Genomic DNA, 14,132 nt, shown 5'->3' on the forward strand with positions numbered 1-14,132 from the left:
AGGTATGTGTGTCTGTGTGTTGTGTGGGTGTAGAGGGGGCAGTAGAGTCTGTTTTATCAGTGTGTGTGTGTGTTTTGTGGGTGCCATTTCCCTATGACATGGTAGCGAGACTGGATTGGGATGAATGAATAATTGCCCTTCATTCTGCTTTCCCTGTAACAGTATAAACACCCCCATGTTGCCCTCCGTTGGCATGTCACAGGGAAGAGAGGCCTGTGTGGTGCTGGGAGAAGCAGAAACCAGAGGGATCCTAATGCGTTTCAGTCTGAGGAACATATTACGGGATCATTTTCTGCAGCTTTTATTAGTTTGCGTTTTTTACATTATCAGACTCCCGTTTTCTGAATGTTCTTATTCTGCACTTTCTTACCCCAGGCTTTGCTATTCACACTATGTGATATGGCAGACAGAAGCCAGGGGTGCACCGATATGTAACATACATGAGATGTTTAAAAGTGGCACACATTTGTTTTATTTATCAAGGATGTTCAGCTGCAATTTAAAAGAGCGTTCTAAGTGACATGTGACAGGCCCCCCTCTTTTTTTAAGCAGGGGGTATCAGGAACTGAAATTGGTTACGTTTAGCTTTGGGTACCCCCTGGTTTCCGAGATATATTCCGGCCAATAAGAAGCTGTGTGAAGGATGACATTGCTCTTCCTGTTGACACGCATGATGCAGGATATTGAAACCGCTACATTGTTTCCCTGGAGGGTACAGAACCAGCGCTACCTTTCCAGCTATGTATCTTGGGAACTTGGGGGTCCCCAGAGCTGAAATGAACGTGTTTCAGTTCCCGGAGACCCTCTGCTTCCAAACTATGTTAAAAAGAAATTGTTGGAGAACTTCTTCCTTACAGAGTGAATAACGGGACAATGGGCAAAAGCAAGTTTTGGGGACATCTGGAGGACATGTATGTACTTGCGTGTTTCTAGTCTTTGGGATCAGTGTTGGATCCGATCCTTAAATCCTCCTGACTCCCGTACTGATTAGGCTAGTCTCACATAATAATGCCAATAGTCATTGATAAGTAGAATTAATTATGGGGCATTCTTTAGGAGGAGCCCGATCCTGCATACTATATCACAAAGCACCTGATAATTACAGAGAATAGTGTTATAATTAACAGCATACTATTCATCAAACTTTGTAGTGTTCAGGACACATTAGCAAACTGCAGAGAAAACACTAATTTATATCAAAATAGTGGATTTCAGGAGGAAACAAAGCTGGAAAAATGAGCAACGCTGAGAAACTATAAAGTTTAAAAGTGGGGTATCGCCAAAGTAAATATTCAGTGTAGGATGCAGTCGGTTTTCTTTCTTTAGATGTTGGTACATTGAGAAATCTGAGTAATTGTGTGTGTGTGTGTGTGTATAGTGATGAAAAATATGAATAATTTAATGGTAAGTAAGGCACCAAGCTTGCAAAACAAACCCCATCCACTATCCATGTAGTAATGAGTAATTATACATCATTAACCTGGGGAGACTGCACTAGATTATTTCAAAGTAAAATAAAGAGCAACCCCTCTTCAACTTCGTCCACTGATCCATCCAAGCTTCCTGCACTGTTACGCTTTGTGTAACTTCCTACCAAAATAATCATTACCCCCATGAAGAAGGAAAATGGGGAAGATTTTTATTAAAAGTGAATAGAAGGGGACAGGAAGGATCACCAACACACGTAATGGGGTTCCGACCGAAACCGTCCCGAAAAGCGGCTTTGATGAGCATAGACGGGAAGGCTTTGAGAAGTGAGGCCAGATTTTGTGTTTTCTGAAATGTTGGTGAAAGTTTTGTGTTACTTTGTCTCTGAGTAGAACATCACACATTCACAGAATAATTGTAACCATCGCCAAATGTGGCAATTTGGCACAATACCTTTTACTGGACTTAGTAGGTATACATAGAAACAATGGTCCACAAGCATAATAATGGTGTTGGTGGCCAGCATTTGTGTTCAGACAACTAATTAATTAAAATACATTTATTACGTTCAGTTAGACCAAATTTTCATATTTTTTTTTCACAAGGCCATTTAAAATCATTAAATAAGTTCTCAAGATATTGTCATTTTTCAGTTTTTATTTAACCACACACATTGTTTTCCTGGGCAAAACATTTTTTCTGTGAGATTTTAAGTCTTTGAATTAAATTTAAAAATACATATTTGTGTGAGTAAAGAAAAAACAACAAGTAATACATACATAGAAATATGAAGTCACCTCAATAGCAAGTACCTAATCTTTATTCTATTTCCTTACTGCTTTTAGCTTTTTTAGAGTACCAGAAATGTTCACCTATTTTCATACAATTTCCCCCTATTTAGGAGGAAGAAACTTCTTGTTAAACAGTGTATTATTTCCTTAGTATTGCATAAGTGGCTAAAAAGAAGTATGCAATTCAAGCAAAATAGCACGACTTCCAATTACTGCACTACAACCCCATGCTATAAACACTTCTCCTAATCACATCTTGTTGGCTCACAGTTGGAGCTATTGGTTTCCTCATTGGACTCTGCTGTGATTATATGTTACTTGTATTCTTACAACAAGCATGCAAATAAGTTTACTGCAGCCATTGTTTAGGTCACTCTGGGGTCAGTCTGAGAGCCTTAAAGCTACAGTTCAGTCTTTTTTCTTTTTTTTTAATTTATTTTTTTACTTCAATAGTTTCATGTGTGCAATCTCTAATTACCTATAGAACCGTATAGCTGCCGGTCAATTCGTTCTCCATGTATTGATAGGCGAAATTTGGTGACATAATTAGTGAAGGGATCTGTTTATCTTCTGCTTCTGTCTCTCAGTGGAAGCGCATGAATATTCATGAGCACTCCTGCACTGACATGTGCTAGAGGGAGGGCAGGGCTGACAAAGGGGTGTGCCAGGGCTTGTGACAGGACATGAAGGGGCAGTGCCTTAGCAAATGGCTGTTAAAATAGAATACAAGAAAATTGGTCTTTCAAAGTTGTTTTTTTAAAAACAGAAAATGCTAAAAGTATTATTTCTTACTACAGAACAGATTTATTAAAAAAAAAACATGCAGGATATTGACTGAACTGCAGCTTTAATGGGTGTGTGTGTGTGTGTGTGTGTGTGTGTGTGTGTGTGTGTGTGTGTGTGTGTGTGTGTGTGTGTGTGTGTGTGTGCATTGACTGTTGCTGAGCGCGCTTCATAAGTCAATTTTGTTTGTCTCCCCTAGAGCCAAGTTTATGAGAGCGTACGTGCACAAAGGCAATACTTTTGGGGGTTGCACTCATCCCCCTCTTTGCTACCTCCCTTCCCTCCCCCCCTCCAACCCCCTTTTTTTCCTTCTCCCATTTGCCTTTTTATTCTCCCTGATATTTGGCTTGCTGTCCCCAGTGTCATCCACACTCCTACCTACAGTATTATTTATTTATATTTCCGTTCTCAATGTTGTGTTTTAATTTATTTCTGTACATTCATAGTGTGATTGATATAGTGGCAGCGACCCTTTCCCTCGCAGAGGATCGCAGCGAAGCCGGCTGCCAGCGGAGGAGAGCAGGAACACAGCGCTATTGCAGGGCAGACACCGGAAGGAGGGGCGTTTAACAGCGCTGGGGCATGCTCCTCCCGGTACCTCCGAAGCCCCCGCGCGTGCGCACTCGCACCCTCACGTGGCTGCCACCTGCACTATCCTGTTCGGCTGCCCGTGCACATCTTCTTGGCCGCACGTGTACAGCTATTTCACCCTCCCGCGCACAGTGTCTGCCGGCCCGCGCACACCAGGTTTTGCCGCACGCGCCCCCCTAAATAATCTTGCGCCCCCAGTTTGTGCACCACTGCATTCAATCACAACACACACAATCACAACAAAGACACAGCACATATACTCAATCACAACACACACTCAATCACACACAATCACAACACACACACAGACACAACACACCCAATCACAACCAACAGACACAACACATACACTCAATCACAACACACACAGACACAACACACACAATCACAACCAACACAGACACCTCACACACTCAATCACAACACACATCCACAATCACAACACACATCCACAATCACAACACACACCCACACTCAATCACAACACCCACACACAACACGCACTCAATCACAACACACACCCACCACACACACACTCAATCACAACACCCACAACCAACACAGACACAACACACACACAAACACAACACAGTCACACTTTCACCGGGGGGGGGGAAGTACTAAACATGCTGGTCCCCCGTGCGCAGCTGAAAGCACAGCAGCAAGCACAGAGCAGAGCAGGGAAGTTCCCGCCCCCGCAGCAAGCACAGAGCAGAGCAGGGAAGTCCCCGCCCCCGCAGCAAGCACAGAGCAGGGAAGTCCCCGCCCCCGCAGCAAGCGCAGAGCAGGGAAGTCCCCGCCTCCGCAGCAAGCACAGAGCAGAGCAGGGAAGTTCCCGCCCCCGCAGCAAGCACAGAGCAGAGCAGGGAAGTCCCGCCCCCGCAGCAAGCACAGAGCAGAGCAGGGAAGTCCCCACCCCCGCAGCAAGCACAGAGCAGAGCAGGGAAGTCCCACCCCCGCAGCAAGCACAGAGCAGAGCAGGGAAGTCCCGCCCCGCAGCAAGCACAGAGCAGAGCAGGGAAGTCCCCGCCCCCGCAGCAAGCACAGAGCAGAGCAGGGAAGTCCCGCCCCCGCAGCAAGCACAGAGCAGAGCAGGGAAGTCCCGCCCCGCAGCAAGCACAGAGCAGAGCAGGGAAGTCCCGCCCCCGCAGCAAGCACAGAGCAGAGCAGGGAAGTCCCGCCCCGCAGCAAGCACAGAGCAGGGAAGTCCCGCCCCCGCAGCAAGCACAGAGCAGAGCAGGGAAGTCCCCACCCCCGCAGCAAGCACAGAGCAGAGCAGGGAAGTCCCACCCCCGCAGCAAGCACAGAGCAGAGCAGGGAAGTTCCCGCCCCCGCAGCAAGCGCAGAGCAGAGCAGGGAAGTCCCGCCCCCGCAGCAAGCACAGAGCAGAGCAGGGAAGTCCCGCCCCTGCAGCAAGCGCAGAGCAGGGAAGCAGCCAGCACGGAGCTTGAGCTTCTTGGCCGCCGTCCGTGCACAGCGGCTGCCGGCACGCGCCCCCCCTAAATAACTCTGTTGCTCACGAGTTCGCTGTCGCCACACGTAAGTTTGTACTGTTATCTAGTGATTCCGAGGAAGGTTTGTGCTTACTACAGTACGATGAAGTATCTTCATAATAGCTACTTTTCTAAATGTGCAGTGAGCTGTGTACTGGCAACTGGTTTAAAAAAATACAATTAAAACAATATTATAGTGGTTTGTTCTATTCCCAATGGGAGCTTCAGAAGAGAAAATGTAGGCATTAGCTAAACAAGTTAGATATAATATGTCATTGTGTTGCCAATGCCCACTTTCAATGTTTTATTTTATTCCTTTGTTCTTTACCATTTTCTAATGCAGCATTAATGCATAAAAATCAATGTACAATTATATCTTACAAAATCAGAATGAAAAATGGATAATGTGCATCACGGGTGGTCCACTCCAGTCCGCAAGGGCCACCAACAGGTCAAGTTTTTATTACGATATCCCTGCTTCAGCACAGGTGGCTCAGTTTTTGAGTGCACCACCTGTGCTGAAGCAGGGATATCCTGAAAAACCGGACCCGTTGGTGGCCTTTGATGACTGGAGTTGGCCACCCCTGATATACATAATATATATTTTTTTCTCCATTCCAAAAGAGAATTTGATACCCAGATATGAATTATGTATCAGCATAATGAGACTGTATACATATAAGCACACACTTGCCTAGTAACATAATGTGAGTAATGTACTGTATACAATTCTATCACCATTGAGACAAGGCAAGCAGTAGGGAAGTATCGGAAAATCAGTTCTTCAAAACATTCAGCTTTTTTGCAAACGTTGTCCTATAAACGGCAATAAAACAGCTGACACACACAAATATATATATATCTACATTTTACGTGATATAATGTAAAATGGTATCTCAAGATTGTTCTCAATAAGGAGCACAGATATGAAATATGATGTTGATAGAACAATGCAGGCCTGCAAAGTATAACCGTATGATTGAATTCAATGGGGCGTCACCAACCAGAAACTGTACTTTCCATCAATCTATTGTTTTAATTCAGAGTCCTGAAATATTACTGATTTGGCTCCTTGCAAATTGACACTTCTGCCAAAGTACCGCTGTCGTTAATTTGTTATTAGTGTTGCAATTGTATATTTATACTGACGTTTTTAAATATGTGTAAAAGCGACATTTGGAACAGGCCCAGATATGATTCATCACGTGGGATGTTCTATTTAAGGTTAAGATGAATCATTCTGATCATTGTAAGATATGACATGTAGTTCTAATGGTGGCTGTAGCAAAATGTTTTTATTATTGCATGTAGAAGTTAATAGGAAAAACTAGGCTTCACCTCCCATCAAATAAGCCTAAAGAAAAAAAAAGATAAGATCAGTGCACATCTAAAAACACTAAAACACAACATTTCATCATTGTTACAAAGATCTTAACATAAGACATGGAACTAGGTGAAACGTCAAGAAATATCGCCATTTGAATAGTTGTTTTCCATTTTGAATGAATGTACTATATTAAAACCTCTTCCTGTTGCCAAAACGACATTGTCTAGTTAAAAAGAAACTGCTGTATCTAAACTGTACATGACGATCAGGAGTCGTGGGGCGCGTGAAAGGAGCCATCAAAGTCTTTCTGAAGGGGGAAGAGTTGTCAATCATGTTGGCAATAGCCCCAGTTATGCAAACATCTCCTATGTCATCCAGATGTCAGTGATGTCACCACGTTGTACCAGCCCCATACATGGATGGATGTGTTTATATGCACATATGGTTCTCAAATAGTGTGAATAGTGGTCTGATTCATCTCATATTGCAAGAGGATGCGGGCTTGAGGCCCCTGCAGTACTAAAGGAGATGAGTATGGAAACTTGTCTTGTAGGCCATGTGTGTGCCTTTGCTCCACTGCTGAATCACAGTATTGTAACCGTTTCAGAGCCGGAGGGATCAGCCAGAAACGGCAAATAAAGTGTATCAAATCTAGCATACCTAAATGTAGCTCATTACAGCCTCAATTTACACCTCCTCGCTACACATTTATATGAAATACTTCCCATATTATTTTGCTTTATGTAAGAATACATGACTATTCTGTAAATCCTTATGGCGTGTGTGGGCATGCATATTAACAGAGACACTTTTTACAGACTCTTAATTGACTTTCTCTGTCAGGGATGCAACTCAATGTATTATCCTGACAAAGAAGTAAACATTGTGAACGATGGCCATCTTTGTAAGACATTGTTATGAAGCTTAACCTCTGTAAAACACAAAGGAGATGTCTCCATGATTCCAGCAGCTGTAAGAGGGGTAGCAGTCTCTAGGCTGGAATTCACACGGCTCCCACATATGGAGCGGGATATCATTCATTAAAGATTGGTCCATGACCTTCCAGTTCATATCATCCTACACTCTCTGTCACCCGCACACAAGTCGCCTTGTTTGTTACTTTCACCTTTTGCAAATCTGTTTTCCATTTATAATCCTGTATCTCCACATTGACGTAATCAGATAATAATCACATCAACAGATCAATTATAATAATGTAATAATAGTTTTTATACCACTGACAGAGTACGCAGTGCTGCACATATCATTTTTGCAGGCACAGGTCCCTGCCCCGCAGAGCTTACAATCTGTGATGTTGGTGCCTGAGGCACAGGGAGATAAAGTGACTTGCCCAAGGTCAGAAGGAGCCGACACCGGGAATTGAACCAGATTACCCTGCTGCAAACTCTGTATAAATGCTTTCAGTCAGTGACGTGACTCACTGAGCCTCTCCTCCTTCTTAGGCCTTGTCCAGGGTGGCGCTGAGTGGGCGGGCGCACTCACACTGGCCGCGATGAAACACATTGCGGCAATGTGTGTGGCCAGCGTGAGCAAGCGCCTGAGCATGTGCGGCGCTTACCTGCTTGCCAACAAGCAAATTTGAATCTGCCGCTTGCGCATCACATGAGTGGTTCGCCCAATGAGAGCGAACCAGCTCTGTGATGTCTTGGCTGCGCCCCCCGACATGCCCCCCCCCCTGCGTGCGCACCTAGCCAGCCACGAATCGCCCAGTCGAGTAAGGCGCAGCGCACCAGCACCAGCACGCCTGCTCCCTACCTGGCCGCAGCCTTACTCGCTGCGCCGCTCCTCCTGCTTACTCGCTCAGCCGCTCCTCCTTACTCGCTGCGCCGCTCCTTCTTACTCGCTGAGCCGCTCCTCCTGCTTACTCGCTCAGCCGCTCCTCCTTACTCGCTCAGCCGCTCCTTCTTACTCGCTGAGCCGCTCCTCCTTCTTACTCGCTGAGCCGCTCCTCCTCCATACTCGCTGAGCCGCTCCTGCTTTCTCGCTGAGCCGCTCCTCCTTGTTACTCGCCTTAGCCGCTCCTCCTTCTTACTCGCTGAGCCGCTCCTCCTTCTTACTCGCTGAGCCGCTCCTCCTCCTTACTCGCTGAGCCGCTCCTGCTTACTTGCTGAGCCGCTCCTCCTCCTTACTCGCTGAGCCGCTCCTGCTTACTCGCTGAGCCACTCCTCCTCCTTACTCGCTGAGCCACTCCTCCTGCTTACTCGCTGAGCCGCTCCTCCTCCTTACTCGCTGAGCCGCTCCTCCTTCTTACTCGCTGAGCCGCTCCTCCTGCTTACTCGCTGAGCCGCTCCTCCTGCTTACTCGCTGAGCCGCTCCTCCTGCTTACTCGCTGAGCCGCTCCTCCTCCTTACTCGCTGAGCCGCTCCTCCTCCTTACTCGCTGAGCCGCTCCTCCTTCTTACTCGCTGAGCCGCTCCTCCTCCTTACTCGCTGAGCCGCTCCTGCTTACTCGCTGAGCCGCTCCTCCTCCTTACTCGCTGAGCCGCTCCTCCTGCTTACTCGCTGAGCCGCTCCTCCTTCTTACTTACTGAGCCGCTCCTCCTTCTTACTCGCTGAGCCGCTCCTCCTCCTTACTCGCTGAGCCGCTCCTCCTCCTTACTCGCTGAGCCGCTCCTCCTGCTTACTCGCTGAGCCGCTCCTCCTTCTTACTTACTGAGCCGCTCCTCCTTCTTACTCGCTGAGCCGCTCCTCCTGCTTACTCGCTGAGCCGCTCCTCCTGCTTACTCGCTGAGCCGCTCCTCCTTCTTACTCGCTGAGCCGCTCCTCCTGCTTACTCGCTGAGCCGCTCCTCCTTCTTACTCGCTGAGCTGCTCCTCCTGCTTACTCGCTGAGCCGCTCCTCCTTCTTACTCGCTGAGCCGCTCCTCCTTCTTACTCGCTGAGCCACTCCTCCTTCTTACTCGCTGAGCCGCTCCTCCTTCTTACTCGCTGAGCCGCTCCTCCTTCTTACTCGCTGAGCCGCTCCTCCTTCTTACTCGCTGAGCCGCTCCTCCTTCTTACTCGCTGAGCCTCTCCTCCTCCTTACTTGCTGAGCCGCTCCTCCTGCTTACTCGCTGAGCCGCTCCTCCTCCTTACTCGCTGAGCCGCTCCTCCTTCTTACTCGCTGAGCCGCTCCTCCTTCTTACTCGCTGAGCCGCTCCTCCTTCTTACTCGCTGAGCCGCTCCTCCTCCTTACTCGCTGAGCCGCTCCTCCTCCTTACTCGCTGAGCCGCTCCTCCTTCTTACTCGCTGAGCCGCTCCTCCTTCTTACTCGCTGAGCCGCTCCTCCTGCTTACTCGCTGAGCCGCTCCTCCTTCTTACTCGCTGAGCCGCTCCTCCTTCTTACTCGCTGAGCCGCTCCTCCTCCTTACTCGCTGAGCCGCTCCTCCTCCTTACTCGCTAAGCCGCTCCTCCTCCTTACTCGCTAAGCCGCTCCTCCTACTTACTCACTGAGCCGCTCCTCCTTCTTACTCGCTCAGCCGCTACTCCTTCTTACTCGCTCAGCCGCTCCTTCTTACTCGCTCAGCCGCTACTCCTTCTTACTCGCTCAGCCGCTCCTCCTCCTTACTCGCTCAGCCGCTCCTCCTTCTTACTCGCTCAGCCGCTCCTCCTTCTTACTCGCTGAGCCGCTCCTCCTTCTTACTCGCTGAGCTCACACTTCCTGCTACAGCCGCGCACCTCAGCTGCGCGCTCCTGCGGCCCTGTAATCTGTGAGCTATGTATCAGGGTGTATCAGGGTGTATCAGGATGCTGTGCATACAATGTATCAGGGTGCTGTGTGTTCAATATATCAGGGTGACAGGCATACAATGTTTCAGGTTGCTGTGCATACAATGTATATGGGTGCAGTGCATACAATGTATTAGGGTACTGTGCATAAAATGTATTAGGGTACTGTGCATGCAATGTATCAGGGTACTGTGCATGCAATGTATCAGGGTACAGTGCGTGCAATGTATCAGGGTACAGTACGTACAATGTATCAGGGTACAGTACGTACAATGTATCAGGGTACAGTGCATTCAATGTATCAGGGTACTGTGCATACAATGTATCAGGGTACTGTGCATACATATTATCAGGGTACTGTGCATGCAATGTATCAGGGTACTGTGCATACAATGTATCAGGGTACTGTGCATACATATTATCTGGGTACTGTGCATGCAATGTATCAGGGTACTGTGCATACAATGTATCTGGGTACAGTGCATACATATTATCAGGGTACTGTGCATACAATGCATCCGGGTACTGTGCACACAATGTATCAGGGTACTGTGCATACAATGTATCAGGGTACCGTGCATACATTGTATCAGGGTACAGTGCATACAATGTATCAGGGTACAGTGCATACAATGTATCAGGGTACAGTGCATACATTGTATCAGGGTACAGTGCATACATTGTATCAGGGTACTGTGCATGCAATGTATCAGGGTGTAGTGCATACAATGTATCAGGGTACAGTGCATACAATGTATAAGGGTCCGTGTATGCAATGTATCGGGGTACAGTGCACACAATGTATCAGGGTACTGTGCATACAATGTATCAGGGTACAGTGCATACATTGTATCAGGGTACTGTGCATACAATGTATCAGGGTACAGTGCATACATTGTATCAGGGTACTGTGCATACATTGTATCAGGGTACTGTGCATGCAATTTATCAGGGTGTAGTGCATACAATGTATCAGGGTACAGTGCATACATTGTATCAGGGTACTGTGCATACATTGTATCAGGGTACAGTGCATACATTGTATCAGGGTACAGTGCATACAATGTATCAGGGTACCGTGTATGCAATATATCGGGGTACAGTGCATACATTGTATCAGGGTACTGTGCACAAAATGTATCAGGGTACAGTGCATACATTGTATCAGGGTACAGTGCATACATTGTATCAGGGTACTGTGCATACATTGTATCAGGGTACAGTGCATACATTGTATCAGGGTACAGTGCACACAATGTATCAGGGTACTGTGCATACATTGTATCAGGGTACTGTGCATACAATGTATCAGGGTTCTGTGCATACAATGTATCAGGGTGCAGTACATACATTGTATCAGGGTACAGTGCACACAATGTATCAGGGTACTGTGCATGCAATATATCAGGGTACAGTGCATACATTGTATCAGGGTACAGTGCACACAATGTATCAGGGTACTGTGCATGCAATGTATCAGAGTACTGTGCATACATTGTATCAGGGTATAGTGCATACAATGTATCAGGGTACTGTGCATACATTGTATCAGGGTGTAGTGCATAAAATGTATCAGGGTACAGTGCATACAATGTATCAGGGTACTGTGCATACATTGTATCAGGGTGTAGTGCATACAATGTATCAGGGTACAGTGCATACATTGTATCAGGGTACTGTGCATACATTGTTTCAGGGTACAGTGCATACATTGTATCAGGGTACAGTGCATACAATGTATCAGGGTACCGTGTATGCAATATATCGGGGTACCGTGCATACATTGTATCAGGGTACTGTGCACAAAATGTATCAGGGTACAGTGCATACATTGTATCAGGGTACAGTGCATACATTGTATCAGGGTACTGTGCATACATTGTATCAGGGTACAGTGCACACATTGTATCAGGGTACAGTGCACACAATGTATCAGGGTACTGTGCATACATTGTATCAGGGTACTGTGCATACAATGTATCAGGGTACTGTGCATACAATGTATCAGGGTTCTGTGCATACAATGTATCAGGGTGCAGTACATACATTGTATCAGGGTACAGTGCACACAATGTATCAGGGTACTGTGCATGCAATATATCAGGGTACAGTGCATACATTGTATCAGGGTACAGTGCACACAATGTATCAGGGTACTGTGCATGCAATGTATCAGAGTACTGTGCATACATTGTATCAGGGTATAGTGCGTACAATGTATCAGGGTACTGTGCATACATTGTATCAGGGTACAGTGCATACAATGTATCAGGGTACTGTGCATACATTGTATCAGGGTGTAGTGCATACAATGTATCAGGGTACAGTGCATACAATGTATCAGGGTACCGTGTATGCAATGTATCGGGGTACAGTGCATACAATGTATCAGGGTACCGTGTATGCAATGTATCAGGGTGTAGTGCATACAATGTATCAGGGTACCGTGTATGCAATGTATCAGGGTACTGTGCATACAATGTATCAGGGTACAGTGCATACAATGTATCAGGGTACCGTGTATGCAATGTATCGGGGTAGTGTGTATGCATTGTAACTGGCTTAGCATCTTGTGCACCAGTTTTTGATTTGTTTGATCTACCTCTTAAGCTGCCAGACCAGGCCCATATTCACTAAGGGTGCTAAACTCTAGCATGGGTTAGCTTCCATTAAAATAAATGGGAGTTAAGATGTTCTAAAGCTTTGCACCCTTTAGTGACTATGGGCACAAGACTTACTTTGTAGAACTGGATATGATGCGGTATACGTTTATTGAGATTGCTGATCTTGGCTTAGCACAAGCGCTGCTATTGCTAGAATAAAAGGAAAGGTGGCTAAGGGGTTATTCATGAATCTGTGAGTGGCACGCATCGCACTGATAATCAAAGCTATAGAGATTTAGGTAAACTAGCAAGCTTCAGTGTATCTGTAAACATATTTACTGATGGACAGGGAGTGTTACACACGCCTGAGGCATCTATTCCAGACAAGACTTTGGCTGTCATAAAAATGGTCATAAAAACCCTTACTATTTTTATTGCTTTATCATATTGAAAAAACAGTCACCAAAAACATTATGGCAAGTGACTATTTTCTATGAGTCAAATCTTTTGTGAAAGGTGCTTGGCTGCCCAAGAACCAAATGTAACTGCAGAATGAGATACTGCTGTCTTACCTGGCAACTAACTCCCGCTCCACAGAGCGATAACGTTCCAGGACCATTTATCATCACATTTTACTCTATTCTTTAAAAGTTGCTAAAATGGAAATAGAAAGCCAGGAGAGTCTCATTATCACTCTGTTGACCTGAGGGTTGTTGGTATGTATGTGTTCCCAAATCACACGCTGCCACACCCGCAGCCCAACATGTTTGGCCTCATGTTTGCCCTAAAGTCTCTTCCTTTAAGTGCGTTATTTTTGCCAACAGATACTTTATATTTTGCTGAAAATAACCTATAAAAGCCGACGCGAGCAGCATTCTCACTGTTTCCATTGAATGAGGATGTGGATTACTAGCGTTACTACCTGTTAGCGGCATATTCCCGTGTCCGATGCTTTGCTTGGAAGAGTTTCCTGTAACACAGAGCGCTGCAGGCAGGTTCCCTGTGATCTAAGTGCAAGGTTAGAAGGTGCTGGTAATTGATAGTTTGAGATGAGCTTTATTTTGGGAGTCTCAGACATAGTACGGCGCGCAGTAAAACACTTCTGCTTAGAAATCATATTAACTACATTGTTTCTGTTTCTCAGGGTCCGCCAGGGCCTCCGGGTCTGCCGGGTCCCCCAGGGAGAAGAGGTCCGAGGGTGAGTAATTGGCATATCACTTTCCGCACCTGCTCTTACATCTGCGCCCTGATAACAGAATGTAGTTAGTTCCTCTTTAGTTAAACACAGAAACACTTTGAGATCTGAGCGCTAAAACATTTGGAGCAGGGGAGCAATTGTACTGAATGTTTAATGTGACATTCACTGGAAGTGGTGCCTGTGTGAACATG

The 14,132-nt window shown here is 46.3% G+C and overlaps 1 protein-coding gene across 1 annotated transcript in view; it reads left to right on the forward strand.

The window, feature by feature from the left end:
- LOC142504031 (uncharacterized) overlaps positions 1 to 14,132 on the forward strand; it is a 211,279-nt gene that overhangs the window by 66,812 nt on the left and 130,335 nt on the right. Inside the window, exon 9 of the mRNA XM_075617140.1 lies at positions 13,888 to 13,941. Within this exon, the coding sequence (XP_075473255.1) occupies positions 13,888 to 13,941 (54 nt within the window). The remainder of the gene's footprint in view (positions 1 to 13,887; positions 13,942 to 14,132) is intronic.

This window comes from Ascaphus truei, chromosome 10 (genome assembly GCF_040206685.1).
Source record: "Ascaphus truei isolate aAscTru1 chromosome 10, aAscTru1.hap1, whole genome shotgun sequence".
Lineage (NCBI taxonomy): Eukaryota > Metazoa > Chordata > Amphibia > Anura > Ascaphidae > Ascaphus > Ascaphus truei.